General features: G+C 38.2%; 5 protein-coding genes across 5 annotated transcripts in view; 4 read left to right on the forward strand and 1 right to left on the reverse strand.

The window, feature by feature from the left end:
- Window positions 1-695: 695 nt before the first annotated feature.
- Window positions 696-3304, forward strand: LOC106180366 (nephronectin-like). The gene is made up of 4 exons (XM_013564335.2): window positions 696-920; window positions 2355-2412; window positions 2751-2873; window positions 3153-3304. Exons 1-4 carry the CDS (start codon window positions 816-818, stop codon window positions 3302-3304), a joined length of 438 nt encoding a protein of 145 aa, XP_013419789.2. The 5' UTR covers window positions 696-815.
- A 714-nt stretch (window positions 3305-4018) lies between these two features.
- On the reverse strand, window positions 4019-6876 carry LOC106180388 (uncharacterized). Its single transcript, XM_013564366.2, has 2 exons — window positions 6416-6876; window positions 4019-5457 (listed from the first exon to the last, which is right to left on the reverse strand). The coding sequence occupies exons 1-2, from the start codon at window positions 6647-6649 to the stop codon at window positions 4747-4749; spliced, it is 945 nt and encodes a 314-aa protein (XP_013419820.2). The 5' UTR covers window positions 6650-6876; the 3' UTR covers window positions 4019-4746.
- A 158-nt stretch (window positions 6877-7034) lies between these two features.
- Window positions 7035-27657, forward strand: part of LOC106180385 (uncharacterized) — a 133837-nt gene continuing 113214 nt past the window's right edge. The window contains exons 1-5 of the mRNA XM_013564363.2: window positions 7035-7104; window positions 8056-8178; window positions 8674-8799; window positions 9307-9429; window positions 9838-9960. Of these exons, the coding sequence (XP_013419817.2) occupies window positions 7035-7104; window positions 8056-8178; window positions 8674-8799; window positions 9307-9429; window positions 9838-9960 (565 nt within the window). The remainder of the gene's footprint in view (window positions 7105-8055; window positions 8179-8673; window positions 8800-9306; window positions 9430-9837; window positions 9961-27657) is intronic.
- LOC106155820 (uncharacterized) lies at window positions 12479-22008 on the forward strand. The gene is made up of 3 exons (XM_087010527.1): window positions 12479-16180; window positions 18737-18816; window positions 18871-22008. The coding sequence occupies exons 1-3, from the start codon at window positions 12765-12767 to the stop codon at window positions 21432-21434; spliced, it is 6060 nt and encodes a 2019-aa protein (XP_086866653.1). The 5' UTR covers window positions 12479-12764; the 3' UTR covers window positions 21435-22008.
- LOC106180371 (uncharacterized) lies at window positions 23299-27038 on the forward strand. The gene is made up of 2 exons (XM_087010206.1): window positions 23299-23469; window positions 23716-27038. The coding sequence occupies exon 2, from the start codon at window positions 23777-23779 to the stop codon at window positions 26606-26608; it is 2832 nt and encodes a 943-aa protein (XP_086866332.1). The 5' UTR covers window positions 23299-23469; window positions 23716-23776; the 3' UTR covers window positions 26609-27038.

Genomic DNA, 27657 nt, shown 5'->3' on the forward strand with positions numbered 1-27657 from the left:
ATAAGGATATCCCTGTCAAAATGACGTGTGCAACCGGTCTCTCTCTCTCTCTGGTTTTACTTCCAGACACAACCCTGAGTGTCGATGTCATTAAAATTTGATGGACTAATGACGCTTATTTTTAATATTTCACTAAATTTAGTACATCCAACAGTATTAGGTTCTTTTCAGTCATAAGTTACTGGGAGTACCTTTTATTATAACTGTGCACTGTGCATTCCATCTCAACAGAGCCCGTAAAAGCTATTTCTATTATTTTAATTCCATAACATTTGACAATCGCTCCGACTGATCTCTTTTTTGTGTCCTGTCTTTGAATTCTGGAATTGTATGATATTAGTACATTGGACTGTTGTTGTTGTTACTCGCATCCACGCCCCCCCCCCCCCCCCTTAAACCTCCTTTCACCGTTAGCGGAGGAAATTTAAGGTAACAAAAAAAGTTTATACAATATTTGCCTTAAAAAATTGAACTTACGTTGAGAGAAGAACACAGAAGTATAGAAGCAAAAGTCTGGAATATACTAACTCATTCAAACACAAGATGTTAATGCCATCCGTTCCGCATGGATTGAAGCACGCGACCCCCTTAATATAAAACCCGGTTTATCTTTTCGGCACTTTACAACTGTGGCCTGGGTGGGTGGGAGCTCTGTCTGCTCTGTAAGGAGATCCTTCCTTGAAGTGCCGCACGTCAGAGTGTTTATTATTTATTATAGAGAAGGGTATTAACCGCAGTGTTAACCTGCTTGCCTTCGGGTTCAGACTCTCCGTGGCCAAAGTTCTTTGCATGCAGGAGTAGGGAGAGAGAGGGCTATGGGGAAAATGCTGCCGTGTTTCTACAAAATACTGCTTGTTTGTTGGCTATATTGCCTACAAGATTGCACGTGCCGTGCACGTGAGACGCGAGGATACGGAGAAGTGAGTATAAACGGTCTAGACTCCAAAATGAGAGACATAGCCTACAGCTAGCACGCAAGAACTCGATGTGTGGGTTCTAGAAGTTTTAAAAGTTTGTGAATGCTGATTTGGTCAATTCTCGGCAATCTGCATGCTACATTGAGTAAACATGCTTGTCCCACGTTGGCCATTGTTATTTACCTAAGTATCAATTAAACAGGTGGTATCGGGTATTAGCTTACCCACCCCCCTCCAACCCCATTAAGCAGGGCACTGAACATGATCAATTTAGTTGCTTTCTCATGAATTTGGTTCTTACTTATCGCATCTGGTTATTTCTAAGTGTTTTCTTTCAAGTGCACAGAACAGGTTCATTTACTGTACTCAAATATATACATGCCTATATATCTTCAGAGAGACAGCATATCAAGAATTACAATGATTGAATTTGTCGTTTAAAAAGTAATTTTCGCAATGAATGTGTTTCTGCTACTTCCACACAAACACTGGAATCGTTTGTATCATTCCGTTATAATGCAATATTATAGACTATTGTATGTGCAGCTGGAATCGCTTCTACCATGTGTGTTTGTGTTATGTCCGCTGTGCTAACATTCTATACATTTAGTATATTTGAGCACGCTTTCGCGTTGGAAGACGTGTCCTCTATGATTAAAAAAAACGATTGCTTCGAATATGTTCCCTACTAAACACACTGGGAAGTATAGTTACCTGGTGAGCAGCAAACATAGTGGGGTGGACATACTAGTTTTATCCCCAACCTCCACCTTCAAGACCAATTTACTGAGAAACAGGCCCGTAGCCCTAGGATGGGGGACAGGCGTTCGAATGAACCGTCCTTTTTGCTGGGAAAAGGTTTGTTCTGGGTAAATTTTGACCTAGGTACACGAAGATGTTATAAGGTCCACTTTTTCACGGTAAAAAGTCCTCCTTTTCAGAGGGACCTGGTAAACATAGTTTTTTTTATCATTTAGACTGTAAATAAAAATCGATCTATTCCTAAAAGGACACCCCACACAAGCTTACGTTTGCAGACAATGGAAACCCTTTATCTGTTAAGGTCCACGACTCTATCCCAGTATGCTGTCAAAAACTGCTCTGCGTGACAAACCATTCCAAGAACGCATTCAGAACAGCGAAGTAATAGATCCACGGATCAAATATGGCCACCCACTAAAAAGCTTACCGCTTAATTTCCGGTTAGACAATGAATAGGTTCTCTGCAGGGATTACGCAACAAGCATTCAATTGGGACAGCCATATTTGATCCGCTATCTGTTTGTCCGCTGTTCGGAATGCGCTCTTATAATGCCTGCGACCTAAGCGGCTAATTTTTTATAGTGACTTTTCTCCTTTGCTCATTATATGACCATCCATGTATAATATGCAATCGTTTGCGAGAATCTTAAGAAATCATATGAGATATTTTTTCAGATTCCATATAATGAGTTGAGTGATGAACCGCAGGGCAGCGGTGACATTGACCCTAAAGGTATGTTAGAACTGACCCTGGGATGAAGTACGGGGTGTCTCGTTCTATATATATATATGTTTTTTAATATTATATTAAAATATAATATAAATGGGTTCCATCTATATTGAAACATCCTGTATCTCCAATTAGAAAATTTAAAAAATCGAATCAATATTTCTAACGGGGTAAGAACGTAAGAGGAGTAACAAATGTACATATTCTTTAATTATTCTTGTTACATAGGGTATATACTTTTAAAATCCATTGGAGATAAAGAAAAAAAAATGGTTGAAAATTATTTCAAGTGATGCAGTTAAATTTTAAAAAAAACTGCATGTTAAGATGGTGGTTTTCAGAGGCCGGTGACTCTGGCTGTGGTAACCACGGTTGTTCTCAAGTGTGTGAAGTTATCGGCGGCATCCCCACGTGTCAGTGCATGAGTGGCTATATTTTAGAGGAAAACGGGAAGACGTGTGCAGGTGACCTCTTAACTCTTGGACTCCTACTCCTCCTCCACCCATCTCTCTCTCTCTCTCTCTCTCTCTCTCTCTCTCTCTCTCTCTCTCTCTCTCATACACCCACACACAAACACAAACAAACACGCACACAAACACACACACGCTTTTGATAACAAATGTGGGGCTTGGCACCAATAGGGTATTAAAGGGAAAACAACAAAGAGTTTCCTTAAAAAAGATTTTAAAAATGATACATTTTTATTTAAGCAATTCGCCTATAGAAAACAAATTATTATTCAGATTTAGATGAATGTGCCCTGGAAATCTGCGGGGAGCAGGCACGCTGCGTCAACAGCGTTGGCTCGTTCAGTTGCACGTGCCGCCAAGGTTACTTGATGGAACATGACGGGGTTTGTTATGGTATGTATGCACCATCTTCCGATTCCACTTAAGGGGCTATAACTTATTTCGTTAAAGGCTCAAGTGATGACATGTACCCCGGTACGTCAATGCTTCCCACGAAATAATATATTTAAACTCCTGTGCAAAAAATTGGATTTAGCGCGAATATTGAAAACGCATGGCTTGGAACTGGTGTGAGTTCTAGGAATGGAAGTCCGATTAGTAAAGGTTAGGGTCAGTCGAAGTATTGGGGTCAGTATTTGGGACGAATGTACAAAATAATAGGAAGCGGACTAGTTCCTGGCGATTTGCCATTCCTGTCACACAGGTTTGAGCAAAGTAAAAAAAAAGAAAAAACAGATATTTATTGGATTTTTGCTTGCAGCACAACATCATAATAAAGGCGGAGGAATTAAGTAGAAAAATTGTTAAGAAACTTTAAAAATTGCTGATTTAATATCTACGCATCAATATTCCGGAAACGATCCATTTAATCGTAATATTTGCAACAGGATATAGTCTCTGCTCAAAACGGCTAAGAGGTGGAAACTGGCTATGCTAAAGAAGGCTAATAAAGAGTTACTGCCAGGCCCCAACCCAGTCTAAATAACTTAAAACATGATTTGATTTGTCCAATGAGTTTTGTAGCTTATTGATTTGTCTATATGTTGACGTCATCTAGACTGAAACACACTGTACAACGCTGCATACAATTTCAAAATAATTTATCGTTATCAGGTAAAGAATAGACATAAAACACAGTCGCTCTTAAGCGCTCTTTATTAAAGCAAAAGCAGTATCTAATAAATCAACCCGTTAGGTTATACAGGAAAATATAATTGTGATCGATTTTATAAAATTTTTATCTAAACATTTTTGAATTTTCTGTTCAGAAAGTATTTTTTTCTTATCCATAAAGATAAACAGATCGATCATCAAAACAAATTACTTACACAGCTTTTATCCATCACTGATTTTTGGTAAAAAGATTTCACCGCAAACTGATATTTTGGTAAAAAGATTTCACTGCAAACTTTAAGTAGAACTGAAAATAACTGCAGAGCTATGTATTTAGTTTTATGATTTAATATACATTTCAGACAAGGACGAGTGTTTAAATAGCACTATTTGCGGAGAAAGCGCGGAGTGTATGAATACTCTAGGTTCATACGTCTGTAAATGTCCTCAGAATTTCCACTGGGATGGCGGGAAATGTGCAGGTGCGTGAACATTGCTAAATTTTCTGTAAAAAGGCTCATAGTCCGAAAGTCGTGGAAACGCATGCTTCTTTCAGCAAACTGTTAAAAAAATACCTTTAAATCTATGGTAGCAACACGCATGGTTGCTGTTGTATTGGCAAAATCACAACGAATGGACGAGAGTAATAGATATTTTACTTGTGTCACAGCTTTGCAGACGTGGGCGCGCTCAAACGGAATTGCGTTCAGGTGTGTGTGTGTGTGTGTGTGCGTGCGTGTGCGCGTGTTAGTAATTACTTGGTACCAATGGCGATGCCTCTTGCGTCGGTCCACTTATCACTGCTGGTGTAGACCCCACAGCCTCCAAAATGGATTTCGGTGAAGAAAAAATAATTGGTCGGCATTGTTCTACCAGATGGAGGCTGACGCGCGGACTGTCGCCAGTTTCTATGCAGCTGGTAGAAGTAAGGGTTGTGTGGAATCGGATTTTTCTCATCGTGGTTGGGAAACGTGGCGAAATAACTATTCGGGTTGCGGTCGCAGTTGGTAAAAGTGACATCTCTTCCATTGCTACGAAAACCTTGTGCTGCTTTCGAGGGATCAGCGGCGACGTTGGTCGGCAGGAAGCCCAAAAACATGTACGGTCCAAGTGCCTTGTTGTTAGGGCCCTGGTAGCCATCATTACTGTTGATGGAAACGTGTACAGGGATCGAAGAATACGCGGCGAGTTGCTGAAGAATGGTATACGGCTGAGAGCCTGTCCGTTCCAGAATTCGAACCAACACTTGTGAAGTGTCGGTAGTCAGAGGAGACAGGTCGAGTCCTGCGCCGTCCACGATGACAGAGCTCGGGAGGAAGGTGTAGCCTCCGCCGTTAAGGCCCATCTCACAGTAAACCTGGACGGGCCCTATGTTGGTGCTGATGGTATAGGTGCCGCTGACTGCATTTGGAATCTCCTGTAGGATCTCATTGCAAGACTGATACTGCCCAATAGATAACTTACTCTGGAATATTAGAAATCAAATCAATTATTGGAAATCAATTATTTTAATTATCATTTTCGATTTAAAATAAACACCGAATAGCCTCTATATTTATTCTACCTTCATAGTCCCTAACCACGAATTAAAAAAAAAATTGTACAATCTGGATACTGTTTTTTTTCCGTCGTATCTTTATTTTGATTTTGGGTTGTTCTCATAGTGTTTATCTTGGGTGTTATTGATTCTAGCTTATGATAAAATTATCTGTTTTACCTATACAGCAACCTATGACGCCATAGGTAATATGCAAATAGTAACAAATTAAAGGCATACTCTGGAAAGAGAGCCCAGGGAAAGAGTATCTTGATTTGCGGTGACTAGCCTGAAAGGGGGTATTATAACGACGACGAGGTTCTGGAGTCTTCAATCATTTATTCACCACTTAATTTTCATACAATTTTACCCATATTTATACTCTAATTCTCCGTACTGATCACGCGTGTAATTATGTTCTTTTTATTGTTTATTGCGTGATTTCCAGAAACTTTCCATTGTCATGTTTATTTTACCATAGAACATTCCCTTATTAGGTAATGTCTAAGAACCTTGTTTTCAACTAAACTCATCCAAAATACTATTTGCATTACTCATACTTGAATCATGTCCAAAACTTAGTTATCATGTGATAAACAGTTGATCAAAATTAAAATCTGTTATGAAATTAACCAATCACATTAAATGTTATTGACTTTGACCTTTTCCATCTTCTTCTGACACTCTTCTACACTTGTTGACACTCGATGAAGCTTAATTTGCACTCAATATCACTCTAACTTTTCATCTATTTGATTTCCCTTTCATTACTAATTGTAATGAGTGTAAGGTTAAGTAATTAACTTTACAACAGGGGTAGATAACGCACACATTTCAGACTTCTTTGTTGTTTTGAATTAAGCCTGTACGTAAAGAATCCACCCACCAAATCTTTCAACTCTGCGATTTGTTTCTCAAGAGAGCCGACTTTTTCTTGGTATTCCGTCTGTAGTTTGGTCCTCACAGCGGTTTCCTCAGAAAGCAGCATCCTCAGCGTCTTAACCGTGCATTGACAGGTTTCCTCGCCCGTTGAATTACCAAGACAGGTGACTACCTTGGAGCTTGTGGTTAAAAAATAGATGACAAAAAGCGTCATATATGCCGTCCACGTCCTCGCCATCTTCAGTGATGTCTTTCTCTCAAAGTGTTACCAATTTTGTGACCACATCCGTGACTTATCGGCACTTAGATATAACAGACCCAGGCTCCATTCAAACTGATGGTGTGATTGTGGTCGCGTTCATAACGGTTTCAACAAAACAGTTATAATTCGGTCATTAGTAATTTTTTAATCTCGCTTCCACCTCCAATCCCTTTCAGTGATTCTGAGCGTTGGGCTGGGTTATAAACAGATTGCATTGTGGGCATTGGAATTGAGCGTCTACTTCCTGGAATCAAAACGTTAACGATAACTGCTCTGAATGGGGCCTTTGTAATCATTATGTACTAAGGACTCTTTATGTGCTGCGCGTGATCTTCCTGTAACCTAATTCCTTCATAGCACTATGTTGTTTAACGGAGTCAGATGGCATCAAGACACCAACGAACGCAGTCACTCCGTTCACTCTGACTCAGGTGGAATATTGCTTATCGGCGACTGTCTGTTTACCACGATCGACCGGTGGCGTATCTATGAATTTAAAAACTTAATAAAAATACCTATTTTGTCGGGGTGTCTGTTATATTGCTTAAGCAAAACTAGTTAAAACTTATTTATGTGGTAGGATGATCAATTGAAAAGGACGTTTTGGAGCAAAAACCGACAAATGTTGATGATAAAATTCCCGGCGGCACGGACCATTTGTCATTATTTATTGCCGATTACAATGTAACTCTCTGTCGAGTTTCAAACTCAAGCATACCCTATTACTAGAAGTTTTAAACATCAGACATTATACGGTAAATTTTCCGTTACATGTACATGCATTACATGAATTTCACTTTCGGCAAACGTTCAATTTTTTTGACGCGGAGGACGTAAGACGTCTATGACCATTATCTATAGTTTGTTTCAAAGGTTGAATTAAATTTATTTAAAAACGATTAGCCTACGAAAGATCCCCAAGAACAGAATTTGAACAAGCCCTGATAATGATATTTGTATAGCACGGATAAGACGACTTTATATGTCAACTGAGATTTTCCATGATGCAATGCTTTATTATATACGTCAATATGCATATCATCCACTGTAGCTTTAAATGTACCAGTACTAGTCATATAATGTGGTTCTATAAAGATCCGGAAAGTCGATGCTTATTATTTGATTTTCATGTCATCTGAAGAACGTGCCGCTTATTATAAATTCGAGGTCACGTGTGTGTGTGTGTGTGTGTGTGTGTGTGTGTATGTGTGTGTGTTGATATTTCAGTTATAGATATATATTGCAGTTGTTGTTTATTTCTCTGATAATTTAGCTAAGCATAGCAATGAAACCTTTTTAAAATGGCTCAGTCGGACTGAATTTGTCAGCCGATTTGTTTTCTTTTAAGAAAGCAAAATATTAATCTGTACAATCTTTTACAGATTTTGACGAGTGTACAAATCCTAACAGGTGCCCGAGTACGAAACAGTGTGTTAATACCCCGGGCAGCTTCCAGTGTATATGCCCTGCTGGGTTCACGGGGAGTCAGGACAGAAATTGCATTGGTAGGATGAGAGGTCAATGGAGATGAAAACTTCGTTTAATAACGATCAATTGCATTGGAGATGAAAACTTCGCTTAATAATCATCAGTGGAGATGAAAACGTCGTTTAATAATGAAAATTTCGTTTAATAATATTAATAATAATAATAAATATGTAAAAATATTAACTGACCAGAATTTGGATTGTTTTCTTCTGACATTGTAAAGCATATCTCTTAATTCAACAGATATTGTGCGGTCTGTTAAAAAGTTAATGCAGACGTATCCTTGTTAAAGAAAATTAATTTCTCCATGATTTGGTATTCTATATAACATACGCCCAAATCCGTAGTCTATCCATTAAATCTTACTAATTATTTTGGAAATTACAACTTCTTTTTTATGTGTACGTGTGTGCAAATGGGGGGGGGGGGGGGTAAACCTGGAAAATATAAAAGTAATGACTATCGACTAACCATTGACCATTAACCATTCTTGTCTTCTTTTTTTATCGTAGACATTGATGAATGTGATACAATCTCACTGAACACGTGCGCGGACAAATCCTACTGCAGCAACACCCAGGGCTCCTATTCCTGCCAATGCTTTAACGGATTTACGGGGAATGGGCATACGTGTGACGGTGTGTTGTTGGCAATCTTTGTTTGCCCGGTTAATTGTCCGTATTCTGCTTTTCTTTCGCATTAATTAATTAATTTATATATCTATAGATCTATTCATTTATCCATTCGGTCATTATTACCTCCGCCAAGGTACCTACTGTTTGTTTGTTTGTCTGTCTGTCTGTCTGTCATCAACATAACTCAAAAAGTTATGGACCGATTTTGATGAAATTTTCAGGAACTGTCAGAAGTGGGCCAAGGAACAGATGATTAGTTTATGGTGGTGATTCGGATCAATAATCAATCAATAATCAATAATAATAATAATAATAAATCGCTGCCTTGGCGGAGGTCTGCGCTCTTGGAGTGCTTCTCTAGTTCTTTATATATTTTATTCTATATTTATCAATTCAATTTTTCTGCTTGTCCCTTTAAATTCTATTTTACCTTATTTTAATACAGTTCACTTTATTTTATTTTATTTTATTTTATTTTATTTTATTTTATTTTATGTCATTCTGTCACAGATATCGACGAATGTGCCCTGAGTAACGGCGGATGTGGTGGGGTGTGCAACAACGTGCCTGGTAGCTACTACTGCAGCTGTAACACCGGGTACATCCTTAGCAATGACGGCCAAAATTGTAGAGGTATGCGCACTTACCTCTCTCATAAATTAAACGGATATTTCGTTCGGTCTCAATGAAGCCCACTGTCATCTCTCATCAGCATTGTTTCATGGGCGAAATTTCGAATCCTCCCTTATTTTCTTTTGGCAAGTTATGAAACTCAGATGTTTTAAACAACATACATTCTATACAGAAAGTCTCAGCCAATCCCAACAGTTTCTGTATCTTAGTTGTTGTGAAACCTTAAACTTACCGTCCATCTTTTGCGTAAGAATAGTACAATTTTTGCAGCACAGATTTTAAATCTTACAAACATGTCAAAACGTTACTTTTTAATAAGAAAGATTAAAAACACCAAATAAACCGTGCCATGAACAGCCTTTTAAACTGACTGCAGCGTTTTTCCTCCTTAATTTTATATACTTTTAGACTATAACGAATGCAAAAGAAACAACGGGGGATGTGCACAGAACTGCACCAACACTGAGGGTTCATATCAGTGCCACTGCACACAGGGGTATCAGCTCCATGTGAACCAGCGTGACTGCGTGGGTAAGTGCAGTTCTTATAAGGACCGTTCCCGTAAACCCATCACACTAGCTGGATCGATTTAATTTTGCGGGGATTCTCGCTATTAAAGAGCTTTCATTGTAATCAGCTTAATTTTCTGGCACGCCCTCTTGAGTAACTAAGGGGTAATTTGACTATCGTTAATTACCCCCTAGCAACTTGAATAGGCGTGCCAGACACTTACGCCGCTTACACTGAATGCAATTTAGTGAGAATCCCCGCAGAGTAAGATCGAACCAGCTTGTGCGATGGGTTTATGGGAACGCAGTCATACTGTATTTATTGAAAGAAAGTTTCATTTTGTACAGATCCATGGGGCGTAAACACATTGTCTCTCAATGGCTTAAAACGTTATCTTGACAAACATTGGTAAAAAAACCCCAAAAAACCCACGTATGAAAAACTTTTCTTGATGAATGTTCCTTGCGATTTCTAGGCTGACTTGATCACGTCTTGTATTCTATGAATCGATAAAATGTAAAACTTTCTTTCAGCATTACTATATGAGATCCTTTGATATTGTTTGAACTAATGTATCTATTGTATTTTGCGCTCATGTGTGTGACCTGTTGATTATTGTTGCATGTGCCTCTCCCCTTCCCCCAATCATCTTGTTTTTTTAAATAAATTGCATGCTAACATCACCAGCATGCCAAGTGAAGCAGAGTTTAGAAATTAAAGGGATAACAACTCTTCGTGTGAGATTCATATTTTACAATAAATACACTGTAAACAACTCATAAAAATATAATAAATTCCATTTTACCACAAAATTGGCGGTCATTATTCTGGAATCTTTGCTTGCCATCGGACCACGTGGGTCTTCATAGATGACAACCCTCCGTTATAATATCTAAGAGATTATTACAAATACCAAACTTAAAAATACATGGGCTAACTTTGGATGTCGGAAAGAATTCATTAATTCATAAGTATCGCAATATTGTCGTTTACCCCAGAAAAATCCAGCCAAAGTGCACAGATGTTATCCCTTTAATTTATGTTTGTTTGCCCTGTTCCTGACCGCCCCCCCCCCCCCCCGTCCCCTCTTAAGAAAATCTGATCGGCTCTACCAAGCAGTAAGAATAGCGGCCACGGCAATCAGCTGATAAACGTGTACATATCAATAAACCAGAATCATTATTCAGGTAAGTGAGGGTCGACTTCAACCTTTGATATTTGTTGTTGTTATATTATTATATATTATATTATGCTATTATAACTGTATTATGTTTTGTTTGTTTGTTTGCTTGATTTTCTGCCTATACGTTGAGAAGAAATTATATTAGCGAACATTGTATTTCATGTTTATTTTGGGAGAATTTACGTTCTGACACACACTGAGTTTAAGCGTAGTAGTTCTAGTACTCGTACGCCCCTGGCGAACTGTTCGCACTACTAATAAAAGGGGAGGGGGGAGTCGCCGCAAATACGCTGAAACTCATGAGCGTGTATGGACTGGAACCTGTCACTACTCGATGCTGCATCCACACTACTTTGCAATTGATGGACCTGGCCGCAATGTATCATCTATATCTATACATGCAACATTCGTTTTGTGATGATGCGGTCATTTCATTTTTAGAGGACGTCCGAGACGAAGAAGTAGGCTAGCTATATACGATATATATTGTCAGATTATCAACCGCATTGAATATGGGTATCTCGGACGTTACTGTATCTTGGCTTACCTGTTACAAAGCTTCTACATTTCTTTAAAGACATAAGTGAGATTTCTTGGCTCCAGCGTTTCTTAGTTTCTGATTTAAGAAAAATTAAAGAGATAGAAATAGAATAAAATAAAAATAAGATAAAAAAGGTTGCGATAAAAGTAACAACATAGCTCAGAAAAATATCTTAGGTCTTTCATAGGAAAAATTCAATCGGTTGATTGAGTGGTCATTACACGTGCTCGAGTGTCGCTTTATTATTCTTTCTTTCTTTTTTTTTTTCTTAAGAATTTTCAGAATATAAGTTTGATATACCTATGTGTTTCAGTGGAACGCTTTTAAATTGTTATCTATAAAAATACACACGATCATTTTTTTTTAATTTTGAGACTAAATATGTGCTTATTTGTTTTTCCACTATCTGGCACCTTGCATTGGGGGAAAACAGGCTAGGGCCGCTTTATTGATGTAATATTAATTTGTGATTTAAGATATATAAAAGAGGGACTGAGACTGAAACAAATTTGCAATGTTGAGTAACAGCACTTTTTGCTTTGAATGTTTTAAGACGTTGTAGCCACAAAGCCACGATATGGATATTTCATTTAAAAAAGAATACACGTACGAGACTGTACCAATGCAAATCACTCATTTCCAAGACAATCTTCCATTACATATCTTCAACACATAAGTCATTGACGATTATTTACTGACTGACAAGGTACTAATTTTCCATATGGATCCATTCTATAAAACTTGCTGGGCCTCAAATAAAAACATGGTCATGAAAAGCTAATATCAGTACGCTCCATTGCAAAATATTCCCTTCAACATCGGCACGTAGTTATTTCCCACTTTCGCAGCATTATCATAATTACCATATTATGGTAAATATCGTCGATTCTGATCTCTTTGTTCGCCTTGATGCGAGTTTTTTGCTGCTGGATCTACAGGCAAAATCAAAGCCAAGGCTAGCTTAAGCTTCAGTGCTTTGCAATTCCAAAAAGCACACTGTAGTAGCATCGTAGAGGGAAGAGATGTAGCCGCTCCCATTCCAGCCAACGTGAGCAGCGAGCCATATCAATAGCGGCATCCCTGTCTCTGAAAAATACCAATATGAATGCGGGTAAGACTGAAATTGACGGGGGAACAGACCCTCTGATGCACGCATCTCGTGATAAGTTTCCAGAAAGTAATGATAAAACTGCTGAGAAAATACAAACTGCAATTTCTACGCCTGGCTTTGAGAATGTTGATTCTCCTAGTATTATAAATGCTAGTGAACCTGAAAGACTCACAGAAAGTGAAGGGGGGTTTCAAACAAAGATCCCTGTGTCTGAAGAACGTGTCAGTGATGTATGCGCTGAAGATGGAGATATCACAGTACCACCAATCTCACTGGTTAGTGACAGTACTGCAAACTGTACTGATGAGAAAAAAATGGAAAGTGACAATGAAGCTGATATTGCTCTAGCAATGTCTTTGGATAGTGAAAAAATAAATGCGGAAGACAATGATACTAATGGAGTAATTTCCCCAGCTTCTTTGCCAGAAGTTGATTCTCCTGGTAAAAGCAACACAGTCAGTTTGTCCAAACCAGCCATGAATCAAGACATGGATAAAGATGACGGTATGGCAGTTCCAATTTCTGTTCAGTACAATGAAGAATGTATGAATGAAGAACAGATGGGAACTGATGATGAGGTACCATCTTCACACGAACCTAAGAACCAACCCCAAACAGAATTGTCTGACTGTAGAGCAAATGTTAATGATAATGTACAAAAGACTGAAAGCAGTGAGCCTAATGAAGGCGGTGACAATGGACCAGCCTATCCTGCAGTATTTGATGGGAATATAGGGGATAAACCCAACCTGAAGAAAATGATTGCCAAGTGTATAATTTGTGGCTCATTGCCGCGAAGATCTAGGTCTAAGTTCACAAAACTTATCACTTGCCCAGAAATTCAAAGTGAAATCCAAGAACTTCTGAAATTGTTGGCACCTCCAGCAAGGTCAGATGTTTGCTGTGGTAGGTGTGTCGGTATGATGAAGAGATTTTTGAGTGCAAAAAAAGTTTTTCTAAACTTAAAGTGTAACATCATTGCACTTCATGTTGATGCACAGACAAAGCCAAAAGTGGCCAGTGAGTCCATAGATGAGGATGACCATGAAGAGTCAGATGGGCAAGATATTAATGATTCAGAGGAAGATGTTCAGGAAGCAAGCATTAATAATCGAACTTATAAAAGAAAACTAAGGAGTAGCAATGTGGTACAACGGGCAAGAACGCGCTCTCGGACTAATGCTGCTCGCAAAGAGTCCCAGCCAAAATTACAAAATATTAGCAACCTCAATGAATTAGATACTGAAGACCATGAAACAAGTGATACAGACAATAGAAATTGTGATATCAGTCATAACAAACAAGATGGTGAGATATTGGTCAAGCATGAAAACATTGATATAGGATATGAGGTTGATGGTAATAGTAGTGACAAGGAGGTCACTCAAAAAGTAAGAGTTCCTCGCAGTAAAAGAAAAACCTTCAAATGTCAACACTGCAGTAAAATTATTAGTGGAAAAGATGAGTTGGTGGCCCATGAAAGGACACATACTGGGGAGAAACCATTTAAGTGTCGGTACTGTGACACAAGGTTTTATAGAAAAAACTCCTGTGTACATCATGAAAAGAAGCACCAAGACAAGCCATTCAGGTGTAAACTTTGTGTCAGGATTTTTTCATCTGAAGGGAAATTAAAAGAACATGAGACTATTCACTCTTCGGTAAGACCATACCAGTGCCAACACTGTGACAAAACATTTACCAAAAATGAGGAATGTGTAATGCATGAAAGGGTGCACACTGGTGAAAAACCTTACCAATGTCAGTTCTGCGATAAAACTTTTCACAGAAAAAGATCATGTGTGTTACATGAAAAGAAAAAGCACAAAGGCAGAGCATCATTAAAGAAAAATGATAATGAATCCTCTAACACAGAATTACAGTCATATAAATGTCAATACTGTGATAAAATTTATCGCAGAAAAGATGAATTGACCGTTCATGAAATGAATCACACTGGTGAGAGACCATTTAAATGCCAGAACTGTGACAAAACATTTAACAGGAAGAGCACGTTTGTTAAACATGAAAAGAAGCATGCAAATAAACCATTCAGGTGTTCTCATTGTGAGAAAAGCTTTTCTAAGAAAGTGAACTGTGCTGAGCATGAAATGACCCACACTTTACCTAGGCCATTTCATTGTCAGTATTGTACGAGGACATTTGACAGGAAAGATGAGTGGACGGCACATGAAAGAACTCACACAGGAGAAAGACCCTTCAAATGTAAAATATGTGAGAAAACATTTTTGAGGAAGAATTCCTGTGTTAAACATGAAAAGAAACACATGCCTGGTAATTCAACATCTGCGACACCTAAAAAAAGTATTACAGAGGAAGATGACAGCTCTGACTCTGAAGAAAAGAAATTCCAGTGCCAGCATTGTGATAAAACATTTTATGAGAAGAGGAACTGTGAAAAGCATGAAAAAACTCACATTGAGAAAAAGGCATTTATATGTAAGCATTGTGGTGAAGGTTGCGAGGGCAAACAGGCACTAGTGAGGCATGAAAAGACGCATTTTGGGGGAAAACCATACAAATGCTGGGGATGTGATATGTCCTTTGCCATTCCATCAAGATTAAAAGAGCATGAAAGAATACACACAGGAGAGAAACCATATTTGTGTCAGTACTGCACCAAAAAATTTACTCAAAGCTCCACTTTGAGATTGCATGAAAGAACCCAACACACAGGGGAAAGACCATTCAAATGTCAGTACTGTGATCAGCGATTTCCAACCAGATTGTACCGTGAAGAACATGAAAGATTTCACACTGGTGAAAAGCCTTTTAAATGTGATTTTTGTGACAAGAGATTTGTAAGAAAGGCAAATTGGAGAGATCATGTGCGGACTCACACAGGGATTAAGCCACATGTGTGCTCGTATTGTGGGAAAGGATTTCGCGACCGTGGAACTTGTGTTATACATGAAAGAACTCACACTGGGGAGAGACCATATGGATGCAAGTACTGCGACAAAACATTCATCAGGAAATCGAGGTGCACAGAACATGAAAAAACTCACACTGGAGAGAAACCAGTCAAAACTCAACAATCTGTTAACAAGAATAAAAGCCAGTCTAAGGTTAACAAAAGTCAACATATTGATGACACGTTCAGAAATCAGCACCCTGACATCCCATACAAAAGTCACCACTCTGAAAACTCATTCAGAAGCCATCATTCTGAAAATACATATCGAAGCCAGCACTCTGAGAGTTCGTTCATGGGTCAGTTGTCTGAAAATTCATACAGAAACCAGCATTCTGATGGTGCTTATTTAAGTCAGCAGGGTGATAACACATTTAGGGGTCCTCATTCAAGTAATGTATTCCCAGCCCCTGAGGTAGTGTATCCTCCAGGGGAGAACCCATACATGTACAGTATGTTTATGCCAGGATTGTAAAAATGAATTCAAATGCATTAAAAGGTTATGGTAATGCCTCAGTTACGTATATACAGAATTTAGCAGACATTGCTAAAATTTAATATTTTTTACAAGGAAAATGATATACAACATACCTTTAATTGCATGTAAAAATAGTGTGAGTTACTTTAGGAAATCATTATTTTGATAAATGTTACTTTTAATATGCATACGATGGTAACATAGTAAGGCATGTAGTATTCATATGCTTATATGAAATGGAATACCAGTGTTGAAAATTTGTAGTGCAATATTCATAGAGCAATACCCATCAAGAGAAAATTTAGTCACTGAGAGACAAAATGATTCCATTTATTCATTACTTTCAATTATGTATATTTTAGTCCATTTAAAATATAGGGAACTTTTAATAAAATGTTAAATATGAATATATGAAGTAGTCCTGTGTCATTTGATAGAAGTCTACTGTGAAGAATCTCTCTCTCTCTCTCTCTCCCTCTCAATTTAAGTTGCAAACTACAACAGGAAAACATGCAGTATAGTTTACCAAATATGAATAAGCTGGGGGGGGGGGGGGAGAGATAATTACCTTCTAACAGCTTTACTAGGTGTGACAGACATTTAAGCCAGTAAAGGTGATATCAATTTAGTGAGGCTCCCCAGGGAGATAGATCAATCCAAATATCTGTCCAGGATTAGCGTTTACAAAATAAGAAACATATGACATGAAATTGAAGATTATACAACTGAATTTTCTTGTGCATAATTTGTATAACATAGGGAAAGCATTCTCTCTCTCTCTCTCTCTCTCTCTCTTTTGCTGTCCAAAAGGCTTGCAGTTACGCAAGCACGCACACACACACACACATACACACACACACAGGCACATGCCCAGCTCAAAAATAGTATTTTCACACATAATAGCGCTTAAAATCATTCAAGACTGACGAAAAAGGTGGTAATACCAAAATCTATACCGGGTATAAATAAATAATATACTGAAACTGTCAGGGTAGCGGTTATGGGTTTGATTTTGGTGTAGTTTTAGGCAGACCCTTCCAACGAAAGATGCTAATTTTTTTTTTTTTTTTTTTTTTTTTTTTGTAGATCAGTTTTCACGTCTCACTCTCAAAGACTGCCTTTGTAGGCGACCAATAGTTAGAAAAGACGACATCATTTCCCCAGTTTCCAACCCTCTTCCCTATCACTAAATCCAGTGGGAGCGAAACGATTAGGCTCATCTCATGTGAAGAGGGTTTTGCGGTCGTGGAGGAAAACGGCCGAAAAAACATCCCAATCATCACCTGGAATATTTACTAGTCTGCTCCACAATCCATCAGAAATATATATTGGTGTAGGATTAAGAGGGTGTAAACTTGGACATAATAACGATTCGTTCTTATGTCCAAGGTGTAAATTTACAATAAGAAGCTGGGTGTAGTTGTCACAGCAATCACTGTTTATCATGTTAAAGTTAGTATGTACATGTATTAACATTTGAAAATGTTATTTGTTTATTTGTTACTTTTATATACATTTTTTTCTACATGAAAAATGAAGATTTTAAGTTGATGATTCCAGCCTGCCCAAAGTACCGGTGTATTACAGTGGGACGTATCAGTGGATGACTTGATTTTATACAGGATAAACATGAATAAAGCACGGCGTGGCCTATTGTCTTTTGTTAACATGCTTTAAATAGGCATTAAACTTTTTTGATAGCGGATATATTTTGAAATGAGTGTCTTATAATACCAAGGCTGGGTGTTCTTTGCACATAAGGCACATTCCATGTCAACAAATGAAAAATGAAATGGGTTATACATTTTCTGCCCCAAAACTAAACGTACGCTGCAGTACATTACGTCGTCAGCTTGAGTTGGGAAATTTTAGCCCATGTTCTTTTGAGGAGACAGCTAGCATGCATTATCGAATAACGTAACAGTGTATATTTCCGCATTATCATAGTATTATCATCATAGTATATATATAAAAAAACATATCGAACTTCAACTATTTTACTCTCTAAGCGAACTTGCGGTGTAGGCCTATGTTAGTTTTTTTTTTTTTTTTTTTAGAATATTAGGCGCCCGCTTTCTATGTTTCTAATTAAATGTTTAATGAGAGCATTTAAATAGTTATTACTACTATATTATGTAATGAGAAGTCATCTTAAACAATTAAGAAAATAAAAGTATTTTAATGCTATCGCAAACCCCTTTCGGGGGTTTGTACCTCGCTAAAAAATTATAATGCTAGTTACGAAATCGGCCGGAATTTGCCGAATGCCGAATGAATTAGCTCAATTCGTCAAGAAAAGCTTCAACCAAGTCTTAAGGGATTATCGACAAGTGTTTCGTTACACAGTGATTTGCCGGATTTAAGTCGGGTTGAATAATATCAAACATCTATAGAGGAAGGAAACTATTATTTCTCTTAATTTGAATTTGTTTTTACACAGAACCATATTAAATAATTCATTAGGTCAATGTTTTTAACTATGAGACTATCGCATCATAGGGATTTTCCTTTCGAAGGACCTTTGTGTTAATGGAGAAAACCTAAAATAGAGCTTTAATAGCTATAATAGAACTTCCTAAGGAGATCAAAGCTATTCAGTTTGAAGGCAGAATGGTGTTGCTGCAGCTAGGTCAGTCAAATATATTTTCTGCGCTGTGAACTTATCTCTGGACGAGTTATTAAGGTCGAAATATGTCCACACCTGAAGAAGAAGCCAGGCAAGAAGCCGTCTCATCTCCATGGATATCCTCCTCAGGTGATGATAATACAAGTGCGGCTGTTCCGAAAATGGATCTAAATTCAGCTAGAGAAAATGCACCTGGCAACAAAGAAGGCGCTGAGACTGATTTAGCTATAGATAATGACAGAAATATACAACCTGTAGGGACAGCTGTTTGTGTTGAGAGAATGAATGAAGAGATTGGTGATAGCGATGTAAAAGAACCTCTTTCATCTCCCAGAAATAATCATACCGATTCCCAATGTATCTTAGGTGAAGATAATTCAAGCAGTAAAGATACAGAGCAGAGTCCCAGGTGCTTAGTCTGTGGACCTCGCAAAGACTCCCCCAAGACTGAATTCACAAAACTTTCCTCTTGTCCTGACATTGAGAGAGAAATAAGAGAACTTTTAAAAGTCCTGTCCCCTCCTGATGAATCAGATGCTATTTGTGGCAGGTGCCTCGGTTTTATGAAAGTTTTTATTAACCTTAAAAATGATTTACTGACAATGAAAAGGAAGATAATAGCCCTCCACATTGATGCACAGTTAGAACTACCAGAGAGTCACGGCTATGAGGAATCGGGTGGAGAGGATAATGAAACTGAAATGAGTGATTTAGAAAATAAATCGTGCAATCCCAACAATCAAGAACAAGATAGTGAGGTCCTAATCAAGCATGAAATTATTGATGTAGGGTTTGGTGAAGAAAATATTTCCAGTGAAGAAAAAGGAAGTCTCAAAAAATACAAGTGTCAGCACTGCAGTCAAAGTTTTACAGGAATGTATGATTTAAAGATACATCTATTGAAGGAACATGAAAGTATTCACACTGGAGAAAAACCATTCCAGTGTCATTATTGTGACAAAAGTTTTCGCAGAAAAAACAACTGTGTACAGCATGAAAAAATACACAAACCATTTAAATGTAAGATTTGCTTCAAGAACTTTACAACTAAAGAAGAGTGTGCTGAGCATGAAAACACTCACACAGGGGAAAGGCGTTACAAGTCAATTATAAATACATTTAAATGTCAATATTGTAATGAGAAATTTTTCAGTAAAAGTGCATGTTCAAAACATGAAAAAGGGTGTTTGGATAACAAGGCTTTAAAATCTCAAAGGAAAAGTGGACGCGAGGTAAAGAATGAAAACAAAAAAGAAGTCACCAACTCTGCAGCTCATATGTATAAGTGCTCACATTGTGATAAAACATTTACTCGAAGAAATACACTTGTTTTGCATGAACTGATTCATACAGATGATAGACTCAAGTGTAAACAATGTGAAAAAACTTTCACCAGTAAAGCTGATTTATGGGAGCATGAAAAAATCCATGAATTGAAATGTTCTCATTGTGGTAAAACATGTCGGGGCATGAGAGCTCTTTACAAACATGAGAAAATTCATTCTGTGGAAAAGTCAAACTCCAATACAAAAATATGCAGGTGCTCACATTGTGATAAAACATTCAGCAGGAGAAGTGCACTTGTTTTACATGAAATGATTCACACAGGGGACAGACTGAAATGTAAACAATGTGAACAATCTTTTATCAGGAAAGATGATTTAGTAGAGCACGAGAAAGTGCATGAATTTAAATGCTCTCATTGTGGAAAAACGTGCTGGGGAATGAAAGCTCTCAATAAGCATGAAAAGATTCACACTGGGGAGAAACCACATAAATGTAACACCTGTGATAAGTCATTTGCCTCTCGGGTCGACTTAGAAGTGCATGAAAGATGCCACACAGGAGAGAAGCCCTATCTATGTCAGTACTGTACCAAAAGCTTTGCTCAAAGTTCAACTTTGAAGTTACATGAAAGGACCCAACACACTCGCGAAAAACCATATAAATGCCAGTACTGTGGACAGGGCTTTCCTGTAAAATTAGCCTGTGAAGAACATGAACGGTTTCACACTGGTGAAAAGCCTTTTAAGTGTGATTATTGTGACAGAAGATTTGTGAGGAAATCTAATTGGAGAGATCATGTGAAAACCCACCTTGGCATTAAACCGCATGTGTGCTCATACTGTGGAAAAGGTTTCCGTGACAGAGGCACCCTTGCTACACATGAAAGGACTCACACTGGGGAGAGACCATTTAAATGCAAGTACTGTGATAAAGCATTCATAAGAAAATCTAATTGCAATGCACATGAAAAAAGTCATACTGGAGAGAAACCAGTTAAACAGCGACCATCTGAAAGTAAAGCAAAAAGTCCAGCAAAAAATCACAGAAGTCAGCACCCTGAAGATGACTTTAACAGTGAGAACTCTGATAGCTTGGTAATGAGTCAGCAGTTGGACAGTTCATTCATCAGTCAACAGTTTGATAGCACATATAGACCCCAGCACAGTGAGAGTACATTTAGACCTCAGCACACTGACAGTACATTTAGATCTCAGCACATGGAAACCTCATTTAGGGGTCCACACTCCAGTAATGTGTTCCCTACTCCAGAGGCTGTTTATCACGGAGATAACCCTAATCCTTACATGTATGGCATGTATATGCCAGGGATGTGAATGTTGCATGTCACAAATTAAGCCTACTGTTCTGAAGACATACACATCTACTTCATACATTCATCTTTCATTACTTAATTAAAAAAAGGTTGAGAAGCCAGCTGTCAAAAGCAGTTGCGAAGAGTCTAGTCAGATTCACACTTTATACTAACTGGGCTGGTCCAACTCTGCCGGGAACTCTGCAAAAAGTGCAGTCGGTGGAATTAGTTATACAACACAAGATGGTTCACCTGGATAACGTCTACAACAATGTACTAAAAATAGGATGTCACAAAAATAACTCGCGTATATGACTAGTATGCCAATAAATGACTAATATGCCAAAATCTTGTTCAATTCACTTCCCAATTGAGACGGCTCAGTAGGTAGAAAAATGTCCGGGTTGTGTCAGTATTAAAGACGAACGGTAATGGTATTATTTCAATGGGGAAAGTTATCAATCTTTCCATTACATAACTGTGAACACTCAACAGATTTTGCTCTGATTTGTGACATACAGCACCTGTAGAAATCGCACCCCTGCTGTGCTTCTGAATGAAGAAAGAAAGATTTCTAATAAACTTTGAAGAAAAAGTCTAACGTACTCCTTGAGAGAGATTTGTTAAAAATTATATTAAAGTTAACGGTCCTATTTCGATCGTTAGAACTAATGTTAAGGATACCCAAAGTTATTACAATAATTGAGTTTAATTTGCTGACTTTGTTCTTTTCTTACTTGTCAAACGTAGAATAAAAACAATTGTTAAGTTTGTTTTGCAAAGCGATGCCTCCGCGTCATTAAATCGCAATAAAATAAATTATTCCCGTGGAACTTAGGACTTCAAATCTTGGGAGGAAGACGGGGCTAGTTTTAAAATGTGTCAGTTAAGTACACAGCGTTAACAGGAAACGTCTCAATGTTTTTTTTTTTTTTTTTTTAGAAGTTAAATTATGCGGTTTATATGCTTAAAGACGTACATCTTACAATCCAGCCGACAACCGGACGCGTCGGTAATCTTTCCTCTTATCGTGCAAATAGGTAAATAAATAAAATAACAATGATAACAAAAACAGTGTAATCATAAGTCAGAAAAGGTTTGACCCCCCTCCCCAAACCGTCGAATTTACTCCGCGCAGAACGATGCTATACAGTGGCAGATTTAAGGGGGTGGTCGGGGGGGGGGGGGGTTCTGAAAAAAAATCAAAGTAATATTCCCCTCTTAAAATTAGAATTTTGACAAGTTGAATCATAGTTCTAAACCGTACCGTATAACACCATTCGTACTCTAAAATACCTAAGTTTTGGGGACCCCGAACCTAAGGAAATACGGCAGGAGGGAGGGAGGTGGTCGGCTTCGCATCCGCGTACCCCTTCCCCCCCCTTCAAATAATCCTGGATCCACCACTGCTAAATGCCATTATTTGAAATAAGAGGGACGTCAGCCAAGGGAGGGAAGGATCTCGGTATTTAACATTTACCAAACGAGGTAGACCAAGGAGACCTGGAGGAGAACCTTCGAGAATGACCTGCATAGAGGCAACATCAGGTGGGAGGAGATAGAGACGGCCGCTGCCGACCGAACAAGTTGGAAACAGTTTGCCGCCCAATGTCCTATGTTGGACAGGAGGACCTAAGACTAAGTTATTTGAAGGCGCCATGTACATCTTATCCGTCAAATATGTACCGGCCTAATTAAATGCGATTTGATCCTAAATAAAAACTCGTGTAGAGGAGTCGAAGTGTTTAAAATTTCTTTCAGAAATAAGTAACTGCCATTCCCCTTTTCCAATTGTTATTACAAAACCTTTAAAGACCAATTAAACGAAATTAATTGTCGCATCTCTCATAAGGTCCATGATGAAGCATAAATATTTATCGAGCAATTTGGGGCTATCCATGACGTCATAAACAGGGCAGTGCTGTGGGTGTAACACTTGGAACTACTCGGATGTCTCCGCACTCGACAGTATGGAGCTTGCGGAGTCAGCCGAGGATTGCCGATTGGTGTAATAGTGTAATTAGCTAAAGAAACCAAGACAGGCTGAGCTTTAGGAGGTGAGCATATTGGTGATTTGCAACATTGCGTTATAATTCTATCAATTTGGCTAGGTTTTTATTTTCAGTCTATACTTTAAATAAACAAAAGAATACATTGATATACTCAGAAAAAAATTTTAAGTAAGAAAATATAAATGTCTTTATTTCATACAATCGAAAGACAGCACATTCCCTTTGTTCGCACTTGAATTGATTTTTCTCTAGCGAAACGACAAGATTGGGAGGTTATTGTTCGTTTTAAAGGTAATTTAAAGAAGATCTTGAGCAAGAAAAGACGACCCATAGCACAGCCATTACTGATGCCATGTCTTCGTCAAGGGAAAGTTATAAAAACGCAATTAATGACGATCAAGAATGCGGATCAAATGGAAAGAATGTGACTTTGAACAAAGAAGGTACTTATAATGAATCCGATGAGGCCACAGATAATGATGGAGAAATGCAACTAGATGCAAGGGATCATAGTGTGAAGGTTGAAAATGGTTGTGGCGATATGAATTCACCTGAATTCAGTAATCATGCTGATACACTGTGCATCAGCATCAAGATTTCTGATGATTCGATTAACAAAAAATTGAGAAGAAAACCTTTGTGCCTTATCTGTGGCCCACCCAAAGGCATCTTAAAAACTGAATACACAAAACTTTCTTCTTATCCTGATGTTGAAAAAGAAATCCGTGGACTGTTGAAAATACTTTCTCCTCCTCATGAATCAGATGCTTGTTGTGGCAGCTGTCTGGGTGTCATGAAAAATTTTTTGGTCATGAAAAGGAAGATAATAGCCCTCCACGTTGATGCACAGGTAGATCTACCAGACAGTCAAGGCGATGGGGAATCAGGAGAGGATCAGGAAATGAGTGATGGGGAAAATATATCTTGCAATACCAACAACCAAGATCAAAATAGTGAGGTGCTTATCAAACATGAAATAATTGACATCAGTTCTGGTGAGGACAATGACCATAGCAAAGAAAGGGAAAGCCTAAAAAAACATGAAGGAAATGGAAGGAAAACCCTATATTTGAAACCAAAAGTATACCATTGCTCTTACTGTGAAAGAACATTCAACAGGGCAAATACACATGCATTGCATGAAAGATCCCACACTGGTGAAACAAATTATAAATGTGAATACTGTGAATTGTCATTTACCAGGGCAACTGATCTGAAGGAGCATGGTAGAGTTCATGAGCTGAAATGCTCATATTGTGGAAAATCTTGTTGGGGGCCAAAAGCTCTGAAGAGACATGAGCTAGATTCTCACATTTCAAAGTTGCATCAGAGACCAAAAATATACAAGTGCTCTTACTGTGATAAAATAGTGACAAAGCAAAGTGCACTTACTGTGCATGAAATGATTCACACTGATGATCGTCTCAAATGTAAACATTGTGAAAAATCATTTACAAAAAGGGATGATCTATTGGAGCACGATAAAATCCATGAATTGAAGTGCTCTCATTGTGGTAAATCTTGTTGGGGAACAAAAGCTCTTTCCAGTCATGAAAGGATTCATGCTTGCAACAAATTGGACAGTAATACAGAAGTACTCAAATGCTCATTTTGTGATAAAACATTTACTCATAAGAGTTCACTTGTATTACATGAATTGATCCACACTGGTGATAGACTCAAATGTAAACACTGTGAAAAATCCTTTATGAGGAAGGAAGACTTATTGGAGCACGATAAAACTCATGGATTGAAATGTTCTTATTGTGGTAAATCTTGTAGGGGAACAAAAGCTCTTAGAAAACATGAGAGGAATCACACTGTTGCACAATACCGCATGAAAATGGAAATATATCAGTGCTCTCAATGTAATGAAACATTTCAAAGGGAAAGCGAACTTTTCTTGCATGAAATAAGTCACACTGCTGACAAAGTCAAATGTAAACACTGTGAAGAAATTTTCAGTAAGAAAAGTGAGCTACTGGAGCATGATAAAATCCATGAATTGAAATGTTCTCTGTGTGGAAAGTCTTGTTGGGGAACACAGGCTCTTGACAAGCATGAGAGGATTCACATTGATGATGAACCATACACCACTGCAGAAAAGATAAAGTGCTCATACTGTGATGAAACTTTTAACGAAAGTGAACTCATTTTTCATGAAAAATCTCACACTATTGATGGATTCAAATGTCTCCAGTGTGAAAAGACATTTACTAAAAAAAGTGATTTAGTGGATCATGACAAGTCACATGAATTTAAATGTTGTCATTGTGGAAAATCTTGTTGGGGAAAGAGAGCACTTGACAAGCATGAGAAGTTTCATACTGTTGGAAGACCCTACAAATGTAACACCTGTGATAAGTCATTTTCATGTAGAAGATTTTTGCAAGACCATGAAAATACTCACACCGGAGAAAAACCTTATTTGTGCCAGTATTGTACCAAAAGCTTTGCCCAAACCTCGACTTTGAAATCTCATGAATTCACCCAACATTCTGGAGAGAGGCCACACAAATGTCAATACTGTGGACAGGGCTTTGCCCTAAAATTGGCCTGTGAGGAACATGAACGCTTCCACACGGGGGAAAAGCCTTTCAAGTGTGATCACTGCGACAAGCGATTCGTAAGGAAAGCCAATTGGAGAGGTCATGTGAAAACCCACCTTGGAATTAAACCACAAATATGTTCATACTGTGGAAAAGGTTTCCGTGACAGAGGCACCCTTGCTAAACATGAAAGGACTCACACTGGGGAGAGACCATTTAAATGCAAATACTGTGATAAGGCTTTCAAAACTCAAACTCATCGCAGAACACATGAAAAGACGCACATTGGACAGAAAGCGGTTAAACATCAGACAGCTGAAAATAAAGTGAAAAGTCTAGCTAAAATTCACAATAGCCAGCGTGCTGAGGACGGATTTGACAGTGAAAACTCTGATGGTTTGGAAATGAGTCAGCAGTTGGACAGTTCATTCATCAGTCAACAGTTTGATAGCACATATAGACCCCAGCAAAGTGAGAGTACATTCGGACCTCAGCACACTGACAGTGCATTTAGATCTCAGCAAACTTCATTTAGGGGTCCACACTCCAGTAATGTGTTCCCTACTCCAGAGGCTGTTTATCACGGAGATAACCCTAATCCTTACATGTATGGCATGTATATGCCAGGGATGTGAATGTTGCATGTATCAAATTATTTACCATGCTCTGAAGCCTACTGCTCTGAAAACAAATGCATCTGCTTCAAACATACAACATTCATTATTTAATTAAAAATAAGTCGAGAAGCCAACTGCCAAAAGCAGTTGCTAAGGATCTAGTCATTATACTAACTGGGCTGGTCCGACTCTGTCGGGAACTCTGCAAAAAGTGCAATCAGTGGAATTCGCTATACAACACAATATAGTTCATTCCCCCCGCCCTGGTACTCAATACTTGTCAGACAATAAAGCTGATTTCATTGATTGCACTTCAGCAAGAATCCCTTGCAGAGTTGGACTGATCAGTATGTGTGAATCTGATTGTGGTGTAAGAAATTTTAACTCCTTACATTAAAATGTGATTGATTTGCAAAGAAAAAAGTAAAATATTTGAAAGAAAAATTGAGCTCATGTTTTATCTTAGGGTGCTTTCCCAGAGATTTAGATCGATCTAAAGATTAAGTTTTAGATCGACCTAACTCCCTGGGGGTTCACGCTAAATTGCAGTCAGCCTAGCGGACACCATAGTTAATTACCCCTCTTACAGCGTTTAGTAGACGGGACAAACGCTTAAGCCGGCCAAGCTGACAGTTATCTAGTGAGACTCCCCGCAGGGATAGATCGATCTAAAAATCTATGGAAATGGGGTGTTACATTATGGTACATAGACGAAGTTCGAGCCTTTCCCAAGTTAATAGTTCTTTAATAAAATGCTTGTTAAAAATGGAAGAAAGGGTAAAACGTCATTACCTTAAGGTCCCCAGGTCCTTTTTAATTACATAAGCTAGGTTCACCAAGATTACAGTTAATTGGAAAGAAAGAGGGGGATGTTGGGGGATGATCCTGCACTTTGTAGATACTCTGTAGATATCGTGGATAATGTCAACAACAAAGTACTAAAAAATAGGTGATATAAGTCAAAGTATTAAAAAGATGTCACAAAATTAACTCGCGTATATGACTAGCATGCCAAAATCTGGTTCAATTCACTTCCCAACTGAGACGGCTCAGTAGGTAGAAAAATG

The sequence above is a fragment of the Lingula anatina genome, chromosome 4 (genome assembly GCF_051362555.1).
Source record: "Lingula anatina isolate TDL-2025a chromosome 4, LinAna3.0, whole genome shotgun sequence".
In the NCBI taxonomy this organism is placed as follows: Eukaryota; Metazoa; Brachiopoda; class Lingulata; order Lingulida; family Lingulidae; genus Lingula; species Lingula anatina.